The sequence below is a fragment of the Mastomys coucha genome, unplaced genomic scaffold (genome assembly GCF_008632895.1).
Source record: "Mastomys coucha isolate ucsf_1 unplaced genomic scaffold, UCSF_Mcou_1 pScaffold23, whole genome shotgun sequence".
Taxonomy (NCBI): domain Eukaryota; kingdom Metazoa; phylum Chordata; class Mammalia; order Rodentia; family Muridae; genus Mastomys; species Mastomys coucha.
Window position 1 is genome coordinate 108126081 of NW_022196906.1, and position 21865 is coordinate 108147945.

A 21865-nucleotide genomic window follows, 5' to 3' on the forward strand; every position below is an offset into this window, starting at 1 on the left:
GTCGGGAGCTGGGTCGGGAAGCTTCGGGGCTTCCGGGTTGGGGCCCAGAGTCTGCATTTCCAGGTTTGAGTGGCTTGGCCTGTGGACCACACCTTGTGGGTGTTAGATCACGCGCTACGGAGAGTTTTAGGGGCTAGGCGTCTACGGCTCAGAGCACAGAGGACTGCCTGTTTTCCTCCTCCCTGCTCAGTTCTTTTCTGGCAGCCGGGACAGCGTGAGGGCCCCCGTGAATGGCCAGCCCCTGATCTTTATCAGAGCTCGTTCAAGGGTTCCGCCATTCTGGAGGGACACACAGATACGGGAGATGCTTACACTACGGCTGCTCCTGAGTCACGTGGCCCGCAGAAGCTGGACGGCCACTGGTAGCCTAGAGCCCCGGGACGGGGCGGAGCTGGGGGCGGGTCCTGGCAGAGGGTCCTCGGCTACCCCCGGCGGTGGAGCGGCTGGCCAGAGTGCCCACTGCTGAGCCGAGAGGTCCGGTCGCGGCGCGGTCATGCTCCGGGTCCCCCTGTGTACGCTGCTCCCTCTCCTGGCACTGCTGCCGCTGCTGGGCGCTGCGCGCGGTGTCTATGTAAGTCTCCGGTGCCACCGCGCGGGGACGCTCCGCCGCTGGGAAGCGGGCAGAGGCCGAGGAAAGCCGCGGCTCTGCAGAGTAGGAATCCGGGTCACCCTCGATCACCGCTGAGAGCGGGCAGGCGGCCGAGGCGCAGGCGGTGGCCGGGCCGCCCGTAGGGGGCGGGCCGGACGGGCGGGGCGCGCGTCCTTCCTGGTTGCTGGGGCGCGTGGGTTCCGCTGCGGCACTGTGCGCACTGCTTCCCCGTTTGTGCGTCGCGGTCCGGGGCTAGCTGAGGTGCGCCCGGAGTCTCTCCACCTTCGGTTTCTGGGGAGAGGGGCTCCAGGCTGCGCGGGGCTGCGAGTGGGCTCCGCGGGCAGTGGCGTGGGGCGCGATCCTTGCGGAGCGCTCCGGAAGGAGAAAAAAAATGGGGTCAGGAGTGTCTCCTGCAGTGGGGTCACAGGAATGTTTGCTTTGGGAGACTTCTCCCTTTCCAAACGTACTCTTCACGTTTCTCGCTAGCCACCTGCTGGCTGCTTTTAGTTTGAGGTGTGCATCGCCTTGTTTGCTGGAAGCCTCTTTCCTCTTTTAGGGTTTGAAGTTGCGGGTGGAGGGAGGGTGGGAAGAGGCAAAGTGCGGCAGGCGAGGTCTGGGTGGCAGGGCAGTGTCTGGGGCGCGTAGGACACGCACCTGGAGAGGTCTGCTCCGAATCTGTGAAGTGGACAGGGCGTAGTGGAACGCGGCTCCTGCTTTGAGCGAGTCAACTTGGGGCCCTCCAGATGGACTGAGTCAGGGGTAAGTTCAAGTACTTGTTAGTAGACCTTGAGCCTTGTAGACTTGTAAAAATTACTCTTGAAAATGGCACAGGTTTATCTAAAACCAGAGCTGAAACTTGTTTAAGTTTCTGGGAAACAGTTGCTGAAAATGCTTTCATTGAAGGAGAAGGAAAATTGAGTGCCGGCTGCTCCGTCAGAGCTTGACATCTTGAGAACCAGTGGGTAGGGGTTCCAACAGGTAGGGCAGAGGGGAAAGGAACCCATATATATATCTAGTGTCACCATAGACAGGAAGAGGTAAGGATTGGTGGAAAGTCACCAGGTAGAAGTAGGAGGTGCCCTGTGAGAACCCCACCCAGAGAGGCTGCTTTATCTCCTCCTAGGGAAGCCTTTTTTTTTTTTAAATGTATTGCCTGGCAGTGGTGGCTCACGCCTTTAATCCCAGCACTTGGGAGTCAGAGGCAGGCGGATTTCTGAGTTCGAGGCCAGCCTGGTCTACAGAGTGAGTTCCAGGACAGCCAGGGCTACACAGAGAAACACCCTGTCTCAAAAAAAAAAAAAAAGATTTAATTATTATTATATGTAAGTACACTGTAGCAGTCTTTTTTTTTTAAGATTTATTTTATTTATTTTATGTGTATGAGTACACTGTAGCTGTACAGATGACTGTAAGCCATCATGTGTGTGGCTGCTGGGAATTGAACTCAGGATCTATGACAGCCCGCTGGCTCTGGCATAATTCACTGTAGCTGTCTTCAGACACACCAGAAGAGGGCGAGGGCGTTAGATCTCATTACAGATGGTTGTGAGCCACCATGTGGTTGCTGGGATCTGAACTCAGGACCTTCGGGAAAGCAGTCAGTGCTCTTACCTGCTGAGCCATCTCACCAGCCCCTCCCTATAGCTGTCTTTAGACACCCCAGAAGAGGGCATCAGATCTCATTATGGATGGTTGTGGGCCACCATGTGGTTGCTGAGATTTGAACTCAGGACCTTTGAAAGAGCAGTCAGTGCTCTTTTTAAATAATTTTTTTAGAGGTTTATTTACTTATTTTATATATGTGAGTACACTGTAGCTGAACAGATGGTTGTGAGCCTTCATGTGGTTGTTGGGAACTGAATTTTAGGACCTCTGCTCGCTCGGGTCAGCCCCACTCATTCTGCTCGTTCAGTCCCTGCTCGCTCCAACCCAAAGATTTATTTATTATACATAAGTACACTGTAGCTGTCTTTAGACACTCTAGGAGAGGGCATCAGATCTCATTACGGATGGTTGTGAGTATGGTTGTGAGCCACCATGTGGTTGCTAGGATTTGAACTCAGGACCTTTGGAAGAGCAATCAGTGCTCTTAATTGTTAAGCCATCTCAGGAATTCTTTTTTTTTTTTTTTGTATTTTCGAGACAGGATTCCTCTGTGTAGCCCTGGCTGTCCTGGAACTCACTCTGTAGACCAGGCTGGCCTCGAACTCAGAAATCCTCCTGCCTCTGCCTCCCAAGTGTTGGGATTAAAGGCGTGTGCCACCACCTCCCAGCTGCCTCAAGAATTCTTATGTGGATATCCCTCTTGAACATTTAGATTAAAGCCAATGAAAAACTCCAGTTGACTAGCTTTCTGTTATTTTTGTTTGTATCTGCAACATTAACTCTCATACTTCAGACCCAGATTAAAAATAAAACGTGTATTTTTTTTGTTTTGTTTTGTTTTTGCTTTTCTGAGACAGGGTTTCTGTGTAGCCCTGGTCGTCCTGGAGGTCACTCTGTAGACCAGGCTGGCCTCAAACTCAGAGATTCTCCTGCCTTCTTTTTTTTTTTTTTTAAGATTTATTTATGTATATGACTACACTGTTGATCTCTTCAGACACACCAGAATAGGGCATCAGATCCCAGTACAGATGGTTGCTAGCCACCATGGGATTGCTGGGAATTGAACTCTTGACCTCTGGAATAATAGTCAGGGCTCTTAACTGATGAGCCACTTCTCCAGTCCACTCCTGCCAAACCAGTTAAACATTAACAAGCAATACACTTGTATGGAGAAATGTCTCTCAGTTTTTGGCTAGAGCTATACTTTAAGAGAAGTCAATCTTTGTTTTTATGGCAGGTTCCATGAAGCCAGGGCTGGCCTCAAACTTGGTGTGTAGTCCAACATAGCCTTGGACTTTTGATGATCCTGCCTTCACCTCCCGGGTGGTGGGAGTACCTGCGTACACCACCATGCCCTGTGGTGCTGGGGGTGGAACCAGGGCTTGGTTCATGCTAGGTGCTCTACAAACTGAGCTCCATCCCCAGACCCAGAAGTCAGACTCTTTATGTTGCCGTTTGCAGTCTGCCGTCAACTCAGATTTTGGTGTCTCTGAAAACTGTTATTATATATATACTCACTGGAAGTGTGGAAATGATGCTTTACTGTTACATATTTACATGCAATGACATTTGCAACGATGCTTTACTGTTGTTACAAAAACGGTTTTGACTCGTGAGAGACTTTCCCCAGACAACACACTAACAACTGGTCATATAGAATAAGAATTTTCCTATTATTTAAAAAAGAAGACAGCCTGGGGAGGGGAGCACAGTAGCCCACGCTTTTAATCCCAAGCACTTAAGAAGCAGAGGCAGGCTGAGCTCTGAGTTGGAGGCCAGTCCGGTCTACAGAGCAAGTTCTAGGACAGCCAGGGCTGCACAGAGAATCCCTTTCTCACAAAACCAGAGAGAGAGAGAGAGAGAGAGAGAGAGAGAGAGAGAGAGAGAGAGAGAGAGAGAGAGAGAGAGATCATGCTCATTGTGGGGAATCTTTAACCATATGAGACCCTGTTAAGCCGACATTGGAAACTGAGGCTGGAGGTGCGCTTTGGTTGGTAGAATGCCTGCCTAGTGTGCATGAAACCTTGGGTCCTATCCTCACATGAATCAACTGCATGGTAGAGCATGCCTGTAATCCCAGCACCTGTGCAGTGGAGGCAGGAGGATTGGTAGTTCAGGATATCCTTGGCCACACTGTGAATTCAAGGCCAGCATGGACTACCAGAGACCTAACGCAAAAGGAAAAGAGAGAGAAAGCTGCCCCTCGTGCATCACGTTGTGATTGCAGTGTTTTAACAATGAAGCCTGGCGGCTCACTGATGTTTGAGTGGCTTGGATTTGAGGCAGGTTGGAACCGTGTCCACGGTCTTTGGGCTTTGGTTGAATGGGGGAGAGGATGCTCTGATGATCTATCCCATAAAGCTGACGCCAGTTCCTGGTTGCAGGCGGTGCTGACCTGGAAGTCTCTCTCAGTGGAGGCCACTGTCCTCTCACAGGAAGTCACTTGTCCCCTCCCCTGAGTCCACCGGCACTGAGCTGAGAGAATGGCGCTCTTCAGACAGCTGTCTCTGGGCTCCAAGGCTGCCCTGGCTGCAGCCACAGTCTTCGTGTCCATGATCCTCTCCCGCTCCTTTCTGGCCGGAACCCTTGAGCTGCAGGCCTGGCGTTGGCTGTTCCGCCTGCAGCTGGTCCTGTTTGTGAACTCGATCATGCTCATTGGTTCCTCGTACATCTGGCGGAGCACCGTGAGCAACCTCAGCCATTCCCCTGCTGTGGAATCTCCCTGTTTCCAGTTCTGGAAGCTGGTGGTCATTACATTTCTGGCCCTGGCACATTCCAGCTTCTTCACCATGCTCTTCTTGGTGGCGGAGGAACCCTACGTGTTTTCCTTAGTGGCCTACTCCTGCCTGGGTGCCTACATCATCATGGTTTTCTTCCTTTGTATCTTGAATGCCATGGAGCAGGCCTACCAGTTCTTAGCCTGGCGCAATGGTAGGGTGGTGGGCAGCCTCGACAAGACGAGGCACCTGGTGCTCAGGCCTGCGCTGGCGGTCGCGGTGACGGCAGTGCTCAGTACCATTGGCCTTCTGAATGCTGCCCAGCCCCCTGTGGTGAAAACCGTGGAGGTACCCATCCATCAGCTGCCCCCCTCCATGAACAACCTCAAGATTGTGCTCCTTTCAGACATTCACTTGGGGCCCACAGTGGGGAGGACCAAGATGGAGATGTTTGTGAGGATGGTGAACAGGTTAGAACCAGACATCACGGTCATTGTGGGCGACCTCTCCGACTCAGAGGCCTCTGTCTTGCGGACCGCAGTCGCTCCTTTAGGCCAGCTCCATTCCCGTCTTGGCACCTACTTCGTCACAGGTAATCATGAGTACTACACATCGGACGTCAGCAACTGGTTCGCACTGCTGGAGTCCTTGCATGTCCGGCCCCTCCATAATGAGAATGTGAAGATTTCTGCCCCCGGGGACCCGGACGGTGGGGGGAGAGGTAAAGAATGGGTCTGCTTGGCGGGCGTGGATGACATAGAAGCAAGCGCCCTTCACTACTCTGGGCATGGTATGGACCTTGACAAGGCTTTGGAGAGCTGCAGCCCAGACGATGCCACCATCTTACTGGCTCATCAGCCTCTGGCCGCCAAGAGAGCCCTCCAGGCTCGGCCAGATATAAACTTGATCCTTTCCGGACACACTCATGCAGGGCAGATCTTCCCCTGGAATGTTGGGGCCTATCTCCTGAACCCTTTCTTCGCTGGACTCTACCAAGTCGGCAAGACTACGTTTGTGTACGTTAGCCCGGGTACAGCCTACTATGGGATACCCATGAGGTTAGGGAGCAGGGCAGAAATCACAGAACTCATCCTGTGGCGGGCTTCATAAACCTGCCCCGTGGCCCTACCCTGCCTTGCCCTGGCCTGGCCTCTGACCTTCCTCCATCTCCTGCTCCATCCCAACCTTGCCAGCAAGCACCCCTTTGGCCACAGCCTGCTGGGAACAATGTTTTGCCGTGGGGCTGGCTGGCAAGTTCAGGCAGGCTTAACTTCTCAGATCATCCGTTGCTTTTTTTGGACCTGTGGGTCCACTTGGCCACATAAGTGCGAGCACACATTTGTTTTCCAGCCGCTGTAGTGATGGGGTCCTTGCAGGGTGTGGGATGGCGGGAAAGGGCACTTCTTGACCAAACTCAGGGAGAGGCAGGAGCGCTGTGGGTTTAGCCCTGGTTAGGGCTTAGGTGGGCCTCTGGGGTTGTCTGATTAGAGATGTTAGGTTTGGGCCATCCCTTTCCTCCTTGTCAATCAAGGTCACCTTTATTGAGGACATCAGCAAACCCCATCGGATTCATGGGGCCCTTCCTGTCTGCACCTTGAAGGATGCTGATTACTATACTGAGTGGCTGGAGACGAAATCCTGGGGACTGTGGTTGGGGATGACTGCCGTCCCTTAAGGACTTGACAGCTCTGAGTCCCTGTTCTGTGTAGTCTTTGGGTGAGATAATTAAGGACACTGTGTTTGGGGGTGAGGAAGGACACTGGATGTAATGAGCTATCTTTAAAGACGGAGTGACAAATACTTCTGTAGATGGTGCTTGACTTCAGGTTCTAACTCAGTGTGCGAAGGGGAGCTACATCCTTCTAAAAGCTCATTCTGCAGCCTGATGGTTCAGTATCTTTGGAGGTTACAGTGAGCACGGGATTCTATGTGCAGATAGACAAGCCCCCTAGCGTCCCATGTTCCCTTCAAAGGGCTTGTATGAGGCAGGCTACAGTTCACTCGTAGCTAGGTGAGGGGAGGCCTCTAAGAGAGTGGCTCATTGCAGGAGTTCACCTGTTAATAGTGAGTTTGGAGATTGGCACCTCCTTCCCATCCCGTCAGGTTTGGGTCTGAGATTTTGGGGAGAAGCTGAGGTTTCTTGTCTACACGTAGGAAAGTTGAAGCTGCCACGAGTATGACCCAGCTCTGTCCCTGCAGGTTGCCCCAGGCCCTGGCTGTGGAAAGACAGGACCGTCTTACCTGCTTGGGGGGATTCTAACCCATCTACCTTGGCCTCTGGCCTCAGAAGCATAGGATCATTTCATAGGGCTTCTAGACCCACAAGAAAAACAAAAGGAGCTATTTTGTGCAGTGCCAGCAGATTTGTTGGTCTAGCCTTTGCCAGGGGCAAGAGAGACCTTGCCCATTTCATAGCAGAGAACTAGCTGGTCCTGGGAGAAGGCTCTACTGAGCTGTGTTTAAGAACATCTGGGTAGGTGAGAGGCCTCTGTCTGGAGCGGGGCTTCCTGCGGCTTGTGAGAGAGGGTTGAAGCCTGGCAGTGACTGGTCCCCCTAGATTCTTAGCTTCCATCATCCGGGAAATGGTTGTACTTCTTGTATCTACCTCAAGGCTGCTCTGCTGAGGGTGCTGAGCCCATACCCACAGTGAGCACGCAGTGTAATGTTAATGTGCCAATCTGTGCACCTGCTAAGGAACATGGCCAAGCATAAGCGCCTAGAGCCAACCCAGCGGGCTGTCAGTGGGGGGGGGTGTGGCGTGCTGCCCTCCAGCACAGCCCAGATGTCCCTGTGACACCAAGAGCCACCTTCCTGGCCAGTGCCTGAGTTTCCTGTGCACACTCGGCTTCTGTAAATGGGGGACTCTTCGCCTTTTCGTCCTTCTGGGTGATGATGTCTCGTGTGTGCAGGAGGCGGCTGGCTCATTCTTGTCTCCCAGTATGTAGGGTATTGGCAGGGGACCATCTGGTCTCTAAATAAGTAAATAAAGCAAGCAAGCGGGCATACCTGTAATTCCCAGCACTCAGCAGATAGAGACAGGAAAATTAGGAGTTCAAAGCTAGTAATGAGTTTGAGGCCATCCTGGGCTACATGATATAAGATCCTGTCTTGGGGATGGGGGCGCAGAGGAGAAATAAATAGCTTTGCCTTGATACTGTGATGGTCTCATTCCCCACGCACACTAGACAGGAGGACTTTGGTGCACTGGGAGAGATTCTGTAAAGATCACAATCTGTTGTTAGGATTCTAGGAGAGGCCACAGCTCAGTACCTTTCGGGACCTTGCTCCCCCAGATCTCCTCTGGGCACAGCTCTCACCTGCCACCCCTCCAACCTCACCTTTCTCCATGTTCTCCATTTCTGCTGATTCAGCCCTTTTAGGATCGCGGCTGCCCTGTCTGTCTGTTATCCTCAGCGTTGGAGTTCAGACACCAGACTGAGCCTTTCCACTGCAACCCTCTGGGGCTACTGGTAGCCTTTGACTCCTGCCATTCCTGTTGTTCTTACTAGTTCCTTGTTTTCTGGACCTTTCTTTTCAGGGCATTAGACCTATCCTGGGTCTCATTTTGATTCCGTCATCTTGTGATCGGTATGCACAATCACCTACTCTGGCTCTCAGGGTTTTTTTTGTTTTGTTTTGTTTGTTTGTTTTTCCCTTTTCGTTTTTTGTTTTTTTTTGAGGCAGGGTCTTGCTTTGCATACCAGATGGCCCTCAACTGCTTTGCATACCAGATGGCCTTCAACTCGCAGCTATCCTCCTGCCTCTGCCTCCCGTGTGTGCCCACATTTACACACAACGCACATATACGGTCGTATAAATAAAATAATTCTCTAGTGAGATGAGACTGCCTGTTCTGAAGGTCTTGTATCCTGATAGAAGGGGAATGGTACCCTGTGTTCCTGTCAGGCTCTCTCCTTGATCTGCCTTAGTAGGGCGGCTTCTTCACCTTCTTCTTGCCTTCCAGGCTGTCCAGTGTGTTAGTGCGCGTTGCTCATGGCATTTCCTTTCCTCCGTCCCTCACTGACTCGGTCTCCCTAAGGAGGCCGGCTGCTCTGGAACTCAAGCTCTTTGGGTCTCAGTGCCTGCACCCTTGGGACTGCAGGCATGTGTCACCATGCCCGCCCTCTTACAGTCGCTTTTATTTCTGTGGTTCTGGTTGTACTGTGTCCCCTTTCCCTTCTGAATTCTGTGGTTGGGGTGTAGCTAAAGGCCAACAATTGTGTCGTTGCCAAGCACCCGTCTTGCTCACTCTTGTGTGCCGTTTTCGTCCTCTCCCTGTTCCATTGGTCTTGGTTCTGTCTGTTCCTTTGTTTTGTGTTGGTTGGAGACAGGGTCTCAGTGCATAGCCCTAGCTAACCTGGAACTCACTACATAGGCCAGTTTTATCTTTGTTTGAGTCAAAGTCTGAAAAAGTTCCGTATATTACTCGGGCCACTTCTCTTGAAGTTTGTAATGCTTCTCTTACTCATGCATGCACACACACACAAAGTTAAATCAGAATAATTGAGGACATCTTTATTTAATGTATATTTTAAAAGTGTGTGTGTGTGTGTGTGTGTTTATGTGTGGTACTAACATGGAGGTCAGAGGACAGGTCCACTTCTTCCTGTGTGTCTCTGGGATTAAACTCATATTCTGCCAAATGCCTTTATGCAGCTTTTTCTTTTTTTAAATTATTTTTAGTCATGTGTTGGTCTGTGTGTCTGCATGTGGGCATGTGCCCATGAGTGCAGGTGTGGAGTGAGCCAGAGGCTGGGAGTTGCAATGGCGGGTGGTTGTGCCTGCCTGGCACTGAGCCACTAAGCTTGCTATTTATTGTTCCATCTCCTGCTTCCTGTTTTTATTTTATTTTATTATTTTATTTTATTTTTTGGTTTTTTCCAGACAGGGTTTCTCTGAGTAGCCCTGGGTGTCCTTGAGCACACTCTGTAGACTAGGCTGGCCTCGAACTCAGAAATCCGCCTGTCTCTGCCTTCCAAGTGCTGGGATCAAAGGCGTGCGCCACCACTGCCTGGCTTCCTGTTCTTATTTTTAAAACTATACATTTGCCTTTTTTTTTTTTCTCCCTGAGGTACAGGGACAGTATTAAGCTGATCACTGGCCAGGAATGCAGGAGGGTTAGGATCCAGAGCCCTCCCTTCCCCTCCCCTCTCCCCTCCTCTCTCCCCATAGCCCTGGGTTGCTAATGAAACAGCTGAGTTTTTCCACCCTGGAGCTGAGGCGCCCTTCCAGGAACTCCACAGCCCCTGGGGTGAGTTGGCAGGGCTCGGGTGTGAGTAGAGACCCATTGGATCGTGGGGTGTGAATAGAGACCCATTGGATTGGAACTTTCCAGTTTTCTCCCAGAAGACCTGGAGACCAAGGTCTTGCTTGACCAGTTAATTCATAATGACCCATAATTTGTGATGTCACCAAGCTGCTTTTACTCAAGTCCACGAATGTGCACAGGGGATGCAGATATATTTATTTTTAGCACTGGGGAACTAAACTCTTGGGGAAGATGTTCAGGGTACCCAGTGACACTTATGCTGTGTTATGGTTAGTGTTTCATTTTATTTTTTAAGATGCTTATAACTGAAGAAATCATACTGGTCGGTATTAGACTCCTGATTGGTGCCTGGTCTAAGGGTGTTTTGTGTGTACTGCCTTTTTTTAAAAAAGGAAGAAAGAAAGAAAGAAAAGCTCCAGTATTATATGCGTCGTGTGTAGAATGGAGTGGAGACGCCAGGGGACCGACACATCCGTTGCGGCTGTGCTTGGAATTGTGTTTTGTTTTGTGTTCCTGTGGCTGTACACTTTGTAAAAACACGATTGCTACCCTGCAAGTGGGAAATAAAGATTTCTCTCTCCGTGATCACATTTCGGTGTCGACTCATTCAGAAGGGCCTGAGTGGTACACTGGGAAAATTTGAGGGTTTTTTTCTTTTAATTACTAGGAGCTAGCTTCTTGTCTCTCCTTTTCCTCTTTTGCTTTCTTCCTCTCCCCGCTTCCTCCTTCCCTCTCTTCCCCTTTCCTTCCTCTCCTCCCCTCCCTTCCCTTCTTCCTTCTCTCCTCTCCCTCCCTCCTTCTCCCCCTCCTCTCCCTCCCTCCTCCTCTCCCTCCTCCTCTCCCTCTTCCTCTCCCTCCTTCTCTCCCTCCTCTCCCTTCCCTCTCTCCTCTCTCTCCCTCCTTCTCTCCCTCCCTCCCTCTCTCCCCTCCTTCCTCCCCTCCCTCCTTCTCTCCTTCCTCCTCTCCCTCCTCTCCCTCCCTTCTCTCTTCTTTTCCTTCTGTTTCCTCTTTTAAAGAAATTATTATCATTTATCTGCACATATGTGTGTGCTTGTATGAGTTTATGTGCACCGTGTGTGTGCAGTGTCCATGGAGGCCAGCAGAGGGCATTGTATCCTCTAGAGCTGGAGTTACAAGCAACTGTGAGCTGCCTGACATGGGTGATAAGAACTGAAGCGGGGGTTGGGGGGTGGGGGGTGGCTCTGGATGAGCAGTGAACATTCTCTTTACCCCTAAGCATCTCCCTGACCCTCCTCCCATCTTCCCCTCCTCCCCTCCTCCTGCCTCCATCGTCTGATAACCTCGTATGTGTCAGTGGTGCTCAGGAAGTCGGATTTAGGTTGATCCCCTTGGGTTCTTCCGTGTTGAGAGTGGATTCTCCCTGTTCACCTTGACAGTGAAGGTTAGAAATGACCGTCTGTCCGTTAGATTCCCCAGCACTGCAGCTGCCCTTACGGCTCCTTTGAGAATTAACCTGCTTTCCCTGGACCCCGTAGCACAATGTCGTTCCCGTGTTGGGTGAGCAAGATGGTCTAAGGCTGTGAGAGTCATATGTCTTATGGCTACGACAGAATATCTGACAACGGGAATTTGTACGTGTATGCATGTATGTGTGTTCATGTGCACATACATGCATGTGTGTGCATGCTACAGAGCACACGTGGAGCTCACAGGACGACTTTTCAGGAGTCAGTCCTTTCTGCCATGCCAGTCCTGGGGATGAAGCTCAGTTTCCCAGGCTTGGTGGCCAATGTCTTTACCCTTTGTGCCGTCGTCTCAGCACCGTCCTGTTTCGGCTCACGGTTGGAGGTGCAGTCCATCCTGACAGTGGTGGGGTGTGGTGCTACCTAAGCAATCTGAAAGCCGAGAGGGGATAGGAAATAGACATGGCCTAGAGAACCTGGGGACCTGCCCTCAGGATGATCCCTCCAGCGAGGGTCTGCCTTCCAAATGTCCCCCAACCTCCCAAAACAGAGCCATTGTCTGGGGACTGCATATTTGGATTCTGTGCTTATGGGAGACACTTCACATTTAAACCTGTAATGGATGTCCTAACAGTTGTGGTCTCATGTGACATGGAGCTGGGCAGTGACTGTAGCCCTAAGGGGACAGATGGTGAGTACTACTTCCTGCCTGTCCACAACTTCCTGCTTTTGTGTCAGACAGACTCTTGTGTTTGAAAAGATTCCACATGGTCAACAAACCAAGTCACGCCTGGGTAGTACCTGCTCTTAGAGCCATGCTGTTATAAATAACCTACTGTTGTCCACCATGATGCTTCTGCTGTGAGCAGAAGGGGCCCACAGGCGGCTCAGATGGGATTCAATGGAGATGACCTATTTTTTTAACCTTGATGGAAGAGAACCTCGTAGCTCTTCTTCCAGGAGGAGTGTGGTCTCCTCCAGGTTTTTCTTAAGGAAGAGATGGAGAGTAGAAAATTCTGGAGCTTTCACTGCATCCATAAAAGAAAGCCCTTGTCCTTGGTAAGGTGTGTGCTGCCTGTTAGTTTGGCCCCACTTTGCCTTCAAACCAGGGAAGTAATGTTAGGATACACGCTCTACTCCTGGCATCCACTGTGTGAGAGACTCGGGCCTTCCTGGGAGTGGCGCAGGAGAATGATGGCCTGTCACAGTTAATAGTGTAAGTGTTGGCTTAGACTGTACCAACAGCATTCCTAAGGTTTGCTCAAACCTCTTACAGTTAGTTAGCCTAAGTCCCGTTGTTGAGAGCTTTGGGAACAGCGAGTTATTGCTTATGCAAGCAGTCACACCCTAGGGTCCTTCCTACAGGGGCTACTCACCCCTCCCTTTAACCAGTGTGTCAGGAAACTGACTCAAAGCTGGGGACTGGGAAAAGGCACCTCTGTTTTCTAGCTGCCCTCTCAGCCCACGAGGATGCCGTGGTTTCCAATGCGCTGCCTAGGATCACTCCTGGGAACCGTGATCCTTAGTTTTTGATGTTTACAGTGGTCCCCCTCGATAATGCCAGGATGTCACTGTCCCCAGCGATGAGGGCCCAGCATCATGGTGGTATCTCGTCCTCATTTATTCATCTACTGAGGACTCTGCCTGCGGTGGGGCTTCTAAGGTTATCCAAGCCTTCCCTTACGCATTTCGGACTGAAAGCACATCTTCTGGGGCTCCTGAGGCATATGGTTATATAGTCAGACAGTGGGTTCTCTCCTGTCGGTCTTCACATTGCTCCCTCCCTGAACCAACCACTCCATTGCTTCCTCAGTCATAGGCAGCCTGGCGTCTTCTCTCCCTTCCTGCAAACTAGTGTCGTGTGTGTGTCCAAGAAACCATCCCATGAGCTTAGGCACCAGAGCTGGCACTAAGGTGAGAGTTGGTGAGTCAGGGCCGATACCCCATGCCCGTGTCCTCTCCCAGGACACTGTGACCTTTGCCCCTCTCCAGATTGATTCCCAGGGTCCCACCATGGTTAAACCTTCAACCTTGCTTTTCTGGTAGGAGATGAGGGTCTCTGTAGACAACCATCACAGAAGTTCAGGCCACTCAGCGAATGCCCCAAGTGGCCTGAACCTGTCAATTCCTCTCTTCAGAACTTCGAAACCTGCTAAACAAGCCAGCCAACCTCGCAGTCTTTCCAGTTCCTGGTAAACCAAAAGAGCTAAGTCATGCTGGGTGGTAGTGGTGGCCGCACGCCTTTAATCCCAGCACTTGGGAGGCAGAGGCAGGCGGATTTCTGAGTTCAAGGCTAGCCTGGTCTACAGAGTGAGTTCCAGGACAGCCAGGGCTACATGCATTTTGGGGTATCCTTGCTCACCCATCAAACACTAGCTGTAGGGTCTGGTTGCTAGACAGCAGCTCTAAAAACTCCAGATGCTGACCTACGGCCCATGTGTAGGTGTCTTTGTTACATTTCTCACTGCCCTGACAAGAAACTTAAGGGTTTGTTTTTGGATTGTGGTGTGGGGGTGCGGTCCATCATGATAGGGGAGGCACAATGGCAAGAGTGTGGGATAGACGGCTGGTCACATTGGGTCCAGAGTGGAAAGACAGAAATAAATGCTGGTACTTGGCTCGGTTCTGTCTTTTCTTCAGCCATGGCCCCAACCCGTGCATAGTTACACCCACAGTCAGGGTGGGTCTCCAGGGCCCCCGACCCATGCATAGTTACACCCACAGTCAGGTTGGGTCTCCAGGGCCCCCAACCCATGCATAGTTACACCTATAGTCACAGTGGGTCTCCTACCACCATTTAAAACTCCCTGGGAACTCCCTCACAGATATCTTTGTCTTAGTCACTGTTCTGTTTCTGTGAAGAGATGCCATGACCAAGGCAACTTATGAAAAGAGCATTTAATTGTGAGCCTTGTTAGAGTTTAGAGTCCGTGATCATGGAGGTAGCAGGGCCACAAGCAGGTAGACCTGGTGTCAGGGCAGTAGCTCAGAGCTCACATCTGAGCCACAAGCTCAAGGTAGACAGTGGTAATTGGGAATGAAATTGGGCTTTTGAAACCTCAAAGGCCACTCCTAGTGACATACCTCCTCCAACAAGGCCACACCCTCTCCAACAAGGCCACACCCCCTGATCCTTTCTAAACCGCTCTGCGGGGCCTGGGGACCAGGGGATGGACCAAGCATTTAAATGTGTGAGGCCATAGGGACTATTCTTAAGCACCACACTTAGCCTTCTGTCTCTGTTCTTGGAGACAGTCGAGGTTGCTCTTCACCTTAGGCCGTTACTAGTACCACTCGCCTTAATTTAGGTTCCTCTAGAAACAGAACCTGAAACAAGGGTGCCGGTCGCCGGTGGCTTGAGAATCCAGATGAGCAGGGGAAGGAGGGGGAGGGGACGGAAGGATGGCCTGCGAATACACACCTCATTTTCTAGCCCGCATTGTGGAGATCAGCCGGTCTCTCTGCTCTTTAGGACGATACTTCTGTAAGTCCTCGTTAACCGCGCGCTCTGCAGACCTGGGTCTGGATGCCTCTCTTCAGCCCCTTGGTACTTGTGACTAGTCCCTCTACACCAGAGATGAGCTGTTCCGGAACCATTCCCGCTCTGCTCAACGTCAGCCACAGCGGTAAAGCAGTAGGTGTGGTGTCTGAGCACAGCGCCCGTGCTGTGGTCTTAAGTCATCCTTGATTTGGCCTTAGTGATACCACGAAGCAGCCGAGAGCTAGACCCGAGGTGGGGGCATTCTTAACATCCAGCGATCCGACTGACGGATCAGCGGAGGTGCCAACTCCCTGGGTGGATATCAGACCTTGTGTGAACTCTCACACGTGTTGGGAGATGTTCCAGAGTTGCTGAGGGCTATGATGCTGGCGAATCCTGGCACTGTTCTCTGAACGCTTCAAGCTGCGTTTGGCACCTCCTCAATGCTGGGGTGATAGGCAGATGGCTTCTGGTAGCCCTGGTTCAGTGGGTGCCTGTTGCCCGTTGCTACTTGTCTTTGTCCACCAGGGTGCAGTGTTGCATACTGCCTGACCGCTCTGATGGGAACCCCAAACTGAGTTCCTCAAAACTTTACTTGACGGTTCAGCCAGTGGAGGGATATATGTAACTCCACGCCGGGTACCAGGCATTTCGGAGGTGACACTGTGCTGTGTGCGATGCGCTGCTCTCTGTCCCTGTGAAAAGGTGCTCATTTATCCCAGGCCCTGTTCAGTTCAACTCACAAATTGGGTTGTGCCCTACAACTTCAAGAAGACCGTTTTAAAGTTCCTTTCCTCTGACTCCCTGGTAGTTACCGATGAGATGTAGAGTCGGAGAGGACACTTGCCCAGGTCACTCTGGAACTCAGAGCAGCAGCTAGGATCGAGATCCATGGATCTGTTGCTTCATGCGTTCAAGAAAGGCTCTCATGTAGCACAGGCCGTCCTCAAATTCTGTATGTAGCCAAGGATCACCTTGGATTTCTTTTTTTTTTTTTAAGATTTATTTATTATTATAAATAAGTACACTGTAGCTGTCTTCAGATGCACCAGAAGGCATCAGATCTCATTACAGGTGGTTGTGAGCCACCATGTGTTTGCTGGGATTTGAACTCAAGACCGTCTTTGGATGCGCAGTCTGTGCTCTTACCCGCTGAGCTATCTCTCCAGCCCCACCTTGGATTTCTGATCCTCTTTCCTCCACTTCTCTGACACTACATCCCCTGCTTTTTATAGTCGTGGTGATCCGAGGGACGCTGCTGTTGAACTGATGTGTGCCCCTGTCTCCAGGCCTCACACACAGCTCAGTGGATATAGTCCCAGCTCCTGAGCATCTATAGGCTCCAGATTTGGGAGTGGAGCCAAAGTAGGAGATAGCCTCCCCAGTTGCTCTATCAGGCAAGTCGCCTCGGCTGGGCTCAGTGGTGACGTGTTTACCAGTTATTGTGTAAAGTAAGTTTACTCATTGTACAACTTAATAGAAAGCACCCGCCCCCAGCTCCACTTCTGAAGTAAAGGTTCCGTTCTCATGGGGTCCCTCACTTGCCCTGCAGAACGTCTCCCAGAGGACATTCAAGATCGACTACAGCCGGGACCGCTTCCTCAAGGATGGGCAGCCATTCCGCTACATCTCGGGAAGCATTCACTACTTCCGGATACCCCGCTTCTACTGGGAGGACCGGCTGCTGAAGATGAAGATGGCCGGGCTGAATGCGATCCAGACGTAAGGAGGGACATTTGCCCGAGACCCACCCCCACCCCCAACACCCATGCCTAGTTTTATTTCCTGCGAGAGCTCTGTGTGCAGCCCTGAGGGGCTGGCTCATTAGGAGCTTGACTGGTTTTTCTAAAGAGAGTGAAGCACTTCTCCCTTGAACTCTGTCCTAAGAAACCATAAGATTGAAATCAGCTAGAAGGGGCAAAGGTTGGAGGAGGCCAGAGAATGGCTCAGAAAGTGCAAGCCTGCCAGGCTGAGTTCAATCCTGGGGACCTACATGGTAGAAGAAAACAGATCCCTACAGGGCAATGTCTGATCTGCATGTGTACATGCCCGTGTTTGCACGCACACACAATACATCAGTAAAGATGAAGGCAGGTTATAGCTCATGGAACTTAAATTTCTGCCAAGGTCACGTCTTTGGCCCAAGGTCCAGCGAGGAGTATGGAGTGTAGCTGCTTTTGGTATGGAGGAAGTAAAGTAAGCCTTATGCTTAGGTATTTGGAACCCAGCTTATCTTACTGGGTCAACTTTTTGAGCCAGGTTATAGGTTCACATCAACAGGCATGTCCCCTTCTCCTCTGATTCTGTGAGATGACTAATTGGGGGGGAAACTGGGGCAGCTGATCACTCTGGATTTTGCAAAGCCGGTGTGAATTACTGATAACATCTTAGAAGATAAAGGGTGAGAAAGGGTTAGTGGGCTCGGTAGCTCCTAGGGGAGTCCCCCACTTACTCTTTCTATGGCCCTGGCCCAGTGGATCCGAGTTCACTCACAGATGGTAACATGCTGCGTTCCAGTGGGCTGTGGCTGACCCTGGATCCGTGGGATGAGGAAGGAGGATGCTTGTGGGGCTCATCAATCAGGCTTTCGTGCCGAGAGTGACGGTACACGCGTGTATCTTCACCAGAGCTGGGGTAGCTGCTTCAGTTTGGGTCGTTCTACTTCCTGGCCTGACCAAAGTCTTTTGTCTTCTTGAAGGATAGAGATTTCTCCTGTGGTTTTGTTTTCAGAGCTGAGAGCCAAATTCGGGCTTTTGCACATGCTGGGCAAGGACTTTGCCACAAGGCTATGCGGGTCTCTAGACTGGGTGGGATTTTTGTTTTGTTTTGTTTTTTCTTGTTATAGATGTACATACAGACAACATATAAGATCTATATGTTATATTCATATAGACATATACATGTATATATCATGTGCTTGCAATGCCCTCAGAGGCCAGAAGAGGGAGGCATATCTCCTGGAACTGTAGTTTCAGACAGTTGTGAGTGGCCATGCACTTAGGAGCCAGGCCTAGATTCTCTGAAAGAGCTGAAAGAGCAATAAGTGCTCTTAAACACTGAACCATCTCTCTCTCTCTCTCTCTCTCTCTGTCACACACACACACACACACACACACACACACACTCACACTGTGTGTAGGATCTCTCTGTGTAGCTCAGGCTAATCTAGACCTCACAATCCTGCCTTAGCCTCTTGAGTGCTAAGATTATATAACAGGTAGGCACCATGCCTAGAATTTTCTTACTTTTATTAAAGGGTTTGTTTTTGAGACAGAGTTTCTCTGTGTCCTCTGGCTGTCCTGGAGCTCTCTGTGTAGACCAGGCTGGTCTTGAACTCAGAGCTCCACCTGCCTGTGCCTCCTGGGTGCTGGGATTAAAGATGGATGCTGCTGTGCCAGCTAGTTCTTTCTTTAGTTTTCAAGTAGAGTCTCATGTAGCCAGACTACCTTCAAATTTATTGTGACCCCAGGCTGGCCATTTAACTCTCACCTTCTGCCTCCACTTCCCAAGCTTGTGCCACTGTGCTCTGCTTAACCTTTCTTTCTTAAATACATATCTCGTATTATTTTAGCACGGTAATTAGAGTTCGTGCATTTATTTCTCTCGTTAAAATTTTCGGTGTGCTGGGTGATTTCTTTTTTTTCTGTCACATTTTCTATAGATTGTTCTCATAGAGGCCTGGTTTGGGGTTCCACGTTAGGGCAGGTGCCTGGTATGCTCGAGGGCTCTGTTCGCGTCTCAGCGTGTCAAACGAGCCAGATCTAGAGTGAAGCCAAAGGAGAGTTTGATGCAGAGAGGCGTGCAGATCCGACCAAGAACTCTGAAATAAGTCCGCCTGGGCGGATAGAGCTGGTAAATATCATCGTGTCCTCAGAGCAGTTCTGTGTATGAAGATCACCATCTGTAATCCTGCCAGACCACAGTCAAAAATAAACAAACACAAAAACCTACAGGTTGATCTCTGTTTACACGATCTTCCCCGTCACCAGTCAGGAAGCAAGAGAGAATGAACGAGGTCCTGAGTGGCCTTGCTGGACCTTCTCCAGCCTGTCAGAGAGGGGGCATGCCTCGGCTCGGCCTCCTGCTTCTCCTCAAGCTCAGTGACTCCCATCCCGGTACTTGCCTGACCTGGCTGTGCTTAGCTTCCAGGATTGGATCCAATCTGACACTTCAGCGAAGTATTGGAACAAACTGGGAATTAGTTCTTTTTTGGGGGGGGGACGGAGGGGGGTTCGAGACAGGGTTTCTCTGAGTAGCCCTGGCTGTCCTGGAACTCACTCTGTAGACCAGGCTGGCCTTGAACTCAGAAATCCACCTTGCCCCTGCCTCCCAAGTGCTGGGATTAAAGGCGTGCGCCACCGCTGGCCCGGCTTGGGTATTAGTTCTTAACAATATTCCCACTCCTTTTAAAAAGTGTTTTTTTATTACACCTTGTTTACTCCCCTACCCACCCCACCCCCATATGTGTGTGTAAGTTTGCTTCTCTGTGTGTGGAAGACAGGACAGTGCATAGAAGCTAGCACTCAGTTTACACCATGTGGGTTCTGGGATTGAACTCCTGGGGTCAGGCTTGGCAGCCCTCACCCACCGTGCCTTAGCACTGGCCCATGTTTCACTCTTAGGCCTGAGGTGTCAAATGGCTGAAGAACCTGGCCTCCCTTCTCTTCCCTCCTGTTCAGCTCCCACCTGGGAGGATTTCAGTTGTGTGTGTATCTTCACAGGTACGTGCCCTGGAACTTCCATGAACCCCAGCCAGGACAATATGAGTTTTCTGGGGACCATGATGTGGAGCATTTCATTCAGCTGGCTCATGAGCTGGGACTCCTGGTGATCCTAAGGCCTGGGCCCTACATCTGTGCAGAGTGGGACATGGTGAGCTTTGTTGTCTCAAGTCCCTGCCTGCTTGGTGGGTGTGAATAAAGGCAGGAGAGGCTGACGGGGTGGGGGTGGGGCTCTGGGCAAAGTGGATTAAAGCGATCTAAGACTCTAGAGTCTTAGAGCATGTGGTGCTGTGACCCGCCAGTATTTATTCTGTTAGCGAGGAGCCGGGCAGCGAGGAGCAGGCTGGAGGCAGAACATGGGGCCTTCTTGGTGGCTTCCTCTGTCACATATGAGGAGTGCACTCTGCTCTGTCTCCCTCATAGATTAGTTGTAAAATTAAGAGAAGCTATGCGCATAAAAAGAGCTTTGGGGGCTGGAGAGACTGCTCAGAGATTAAGAGCACTGGGTGCTCTTCCAGAAGTCCTGAGTTCAATTCCCAGCAACCACATGGTGGCTCACAACCATCTACAATGGAATCCGATGCCCTCTTATGGCGTGTCGGAAGAGAGTGAAAGTCTACAATGTACTTATAGACATAAAATAAATAATTTTTTTTTTTTAGAGCTTTGGGATGTAGCTCCCGTGGTAGGGCCTTTGCTAAGCATGTCAGTTCCTGTGCTGCAAAAGCAAACAACAGCAAGTAAAACTAAAGTGTGAGGAAAGAAGGAAAGGAAAGAAGGGAGAAAAAGAGAGAGGCTGGAGAGAGGGCTCAACAGTTAAGAGTGCTGGCTGTGGACTGAGATGGCTCAGTGGGTAAGAGCACTGACTGCTCTTCCAAAGGTCTTGAGTTCAAATCCCAGCAACCACATGGTGGCTCACAACCTCTACTTATTTAAAATAATAAATAAATCTTTGGGCTGGAGTGAGCAGGGTTGACTGGAGTGAGCAGAGGTCCTAAATTAAATTCCCTTAGGGGAATTTACCATATGAAGGCTCACAACCATCTGTACAGCTACAGTGTAATCACATACATAAAATAAATAAGTACATCTTTAAAAAAAAAAAAAAAAAAGAGCTGGCTGCTCTTCCAAAGGACCTGGGTTCTATTCACAGCACCTGTATGGTGGCTCACAGCCATCTGTAACTCCAGCTTTAGGGGATCCAGCACCCTCTGCTGGCTGCATGCACACAGTGCACAGACATACATGCAGGCAAAACACCCCCCCCCACACACACACACAAAGTAAATAAATAAATAACTATTTAAAGAGAGCGAAAAGGGGAGATTTTACTGAGTTCAGTGATCATGCCAAAATCCAAGCATTTGAGAGGCAGAAGCAGGAGGATCAAAACTGTGGCTATCAGGTGCCCTGGGGGTGGGGGATGGGGCAGCTTTAGACTTAGCTCAAAACAAAAGGGGTGTGTGTGTGTGTGTGTGTGTGTGTGTGTGTGTGTGTATTGATTCTCAGAACACGTTTAAGAGAGAGGTCCTACTTTTTCTATATTGCAGTTTCCCAGAAGCCCAGGTCATTTTCCCCCATCTTTTCCCTCCCTGCTGACAGCAGTTCTCCTAAAGTGACAGAGTAATGGCTCTGGTTTTCTCTCTCGTAGGGGGGCTTACCTGCTTGGCTACTAGAGAAAAAATCTATTGTTCTCCGGTCTTCTGACCCAGGTGAGTTACGAAGCCCCTTAAAAGACTTACTGGACACTTTATATCAAAAGAGCCAGACATTTGAAGGTGGGGCTTCGGCATAAATAGCCCTCAGCGTGGTGGAGATTTCATTTCTCTGGCCAGCGAGCGTGTAGGAGAGACAGCTTCCTTTGCAGGCTTGAACAGATCTCGCTGATAAATGGGTCGCCTTTTGAGTTTGCAACCTGGTTGGCGGTTAACCAACTGGGTTCAGCACTTGTATTTTCTTCCTACACACTTAGTATATTACGCAGCCAGCTAGTCAAAATGGCAGGGTTGTTTCTGAGACGATGTCACTAGTTTTCTTGGTAGCTGCGTGTCTCCTTTTT

The 21865-nt window shown here is 50.6% G+C and overlaps 2 protein-coding genes across 4 annotated transcripts in view; both read left to right on the forward strand.

The window, feature by feature from the left end:
• Nucleotides 1-382: 382 nt before the first annotated feature.
• The window catches only part of Glb1 (galactosidase beta 1), a 78430-nt gene continuing 56947 nt past the window's right edge, over nucleotides 383-21865 (forward strand). Inside the window, exons 1-4 of one of the 2 annotated variants that reach the window (XM_031343561.1) lie at nucleotides 383-571; nucleotides 16638-16807; nucleotides 19807-19957; nucleotides 21458-21518. In XM_031343561.1, coding sequence (XP_031199421.1) covers nucleotides 494-571; nucleotides 16638-16807; nucleotides 19807-19957; nucleotides 21458-21518 — 460 coding nt within the window. In that variant the 5' untranslated portion in view covers nucleotides 383-493. Of the gene's footprint in view, nucleotides 572-1235; nucleotides 1349-16637; nucleotides 16808-19806; nucleotides 19958-21457; nucleotides 21519-21865 lie in introns of those variants that run through there. The other variant, XM_031343562.1, reaches the window with a different exon arrangement.
• Tmppe (transmembrane protein with metallophosphoesterase domain) lies at nucleotides 458-7925 on the forward strand. Of its 2 annotated transcripts, none has more exons than XM_031343564.1 (2): nucleotides 458-571; nucleotides 4579-7925. In XM_031343564.1, exon 2 carries the CDS (start codon nucleotides 4678-4680, stop codon nucleotides 6019-6021), a length of 1344 nt encoding a protein of 447 aa, XP_031199424.1. In that variant the 5' UTR covers nucleotides 458-571; nucleotides 4579-4677; the 3' UTR covers nucleotides 6022-7925. The 2 variants fall into 2 exon arrangements, with proteins under 2 accessions (XP_031199424.1, XP_031199423.1); XM_031343563.1 differs by lacking the exon at nucleotides 458-571 and adding an exon at nucleotides 1245-1348.

What these genes read in the sequence shown, in the direction of transcription:
- Tmppe (XM_031343564.1), top strand. Translation starts at nt 4,678, where the DNA reads ATGGCGCTCTTCAGACAGCTGTCTCTGGGCTCCAAGGCTGCCCTGGCT.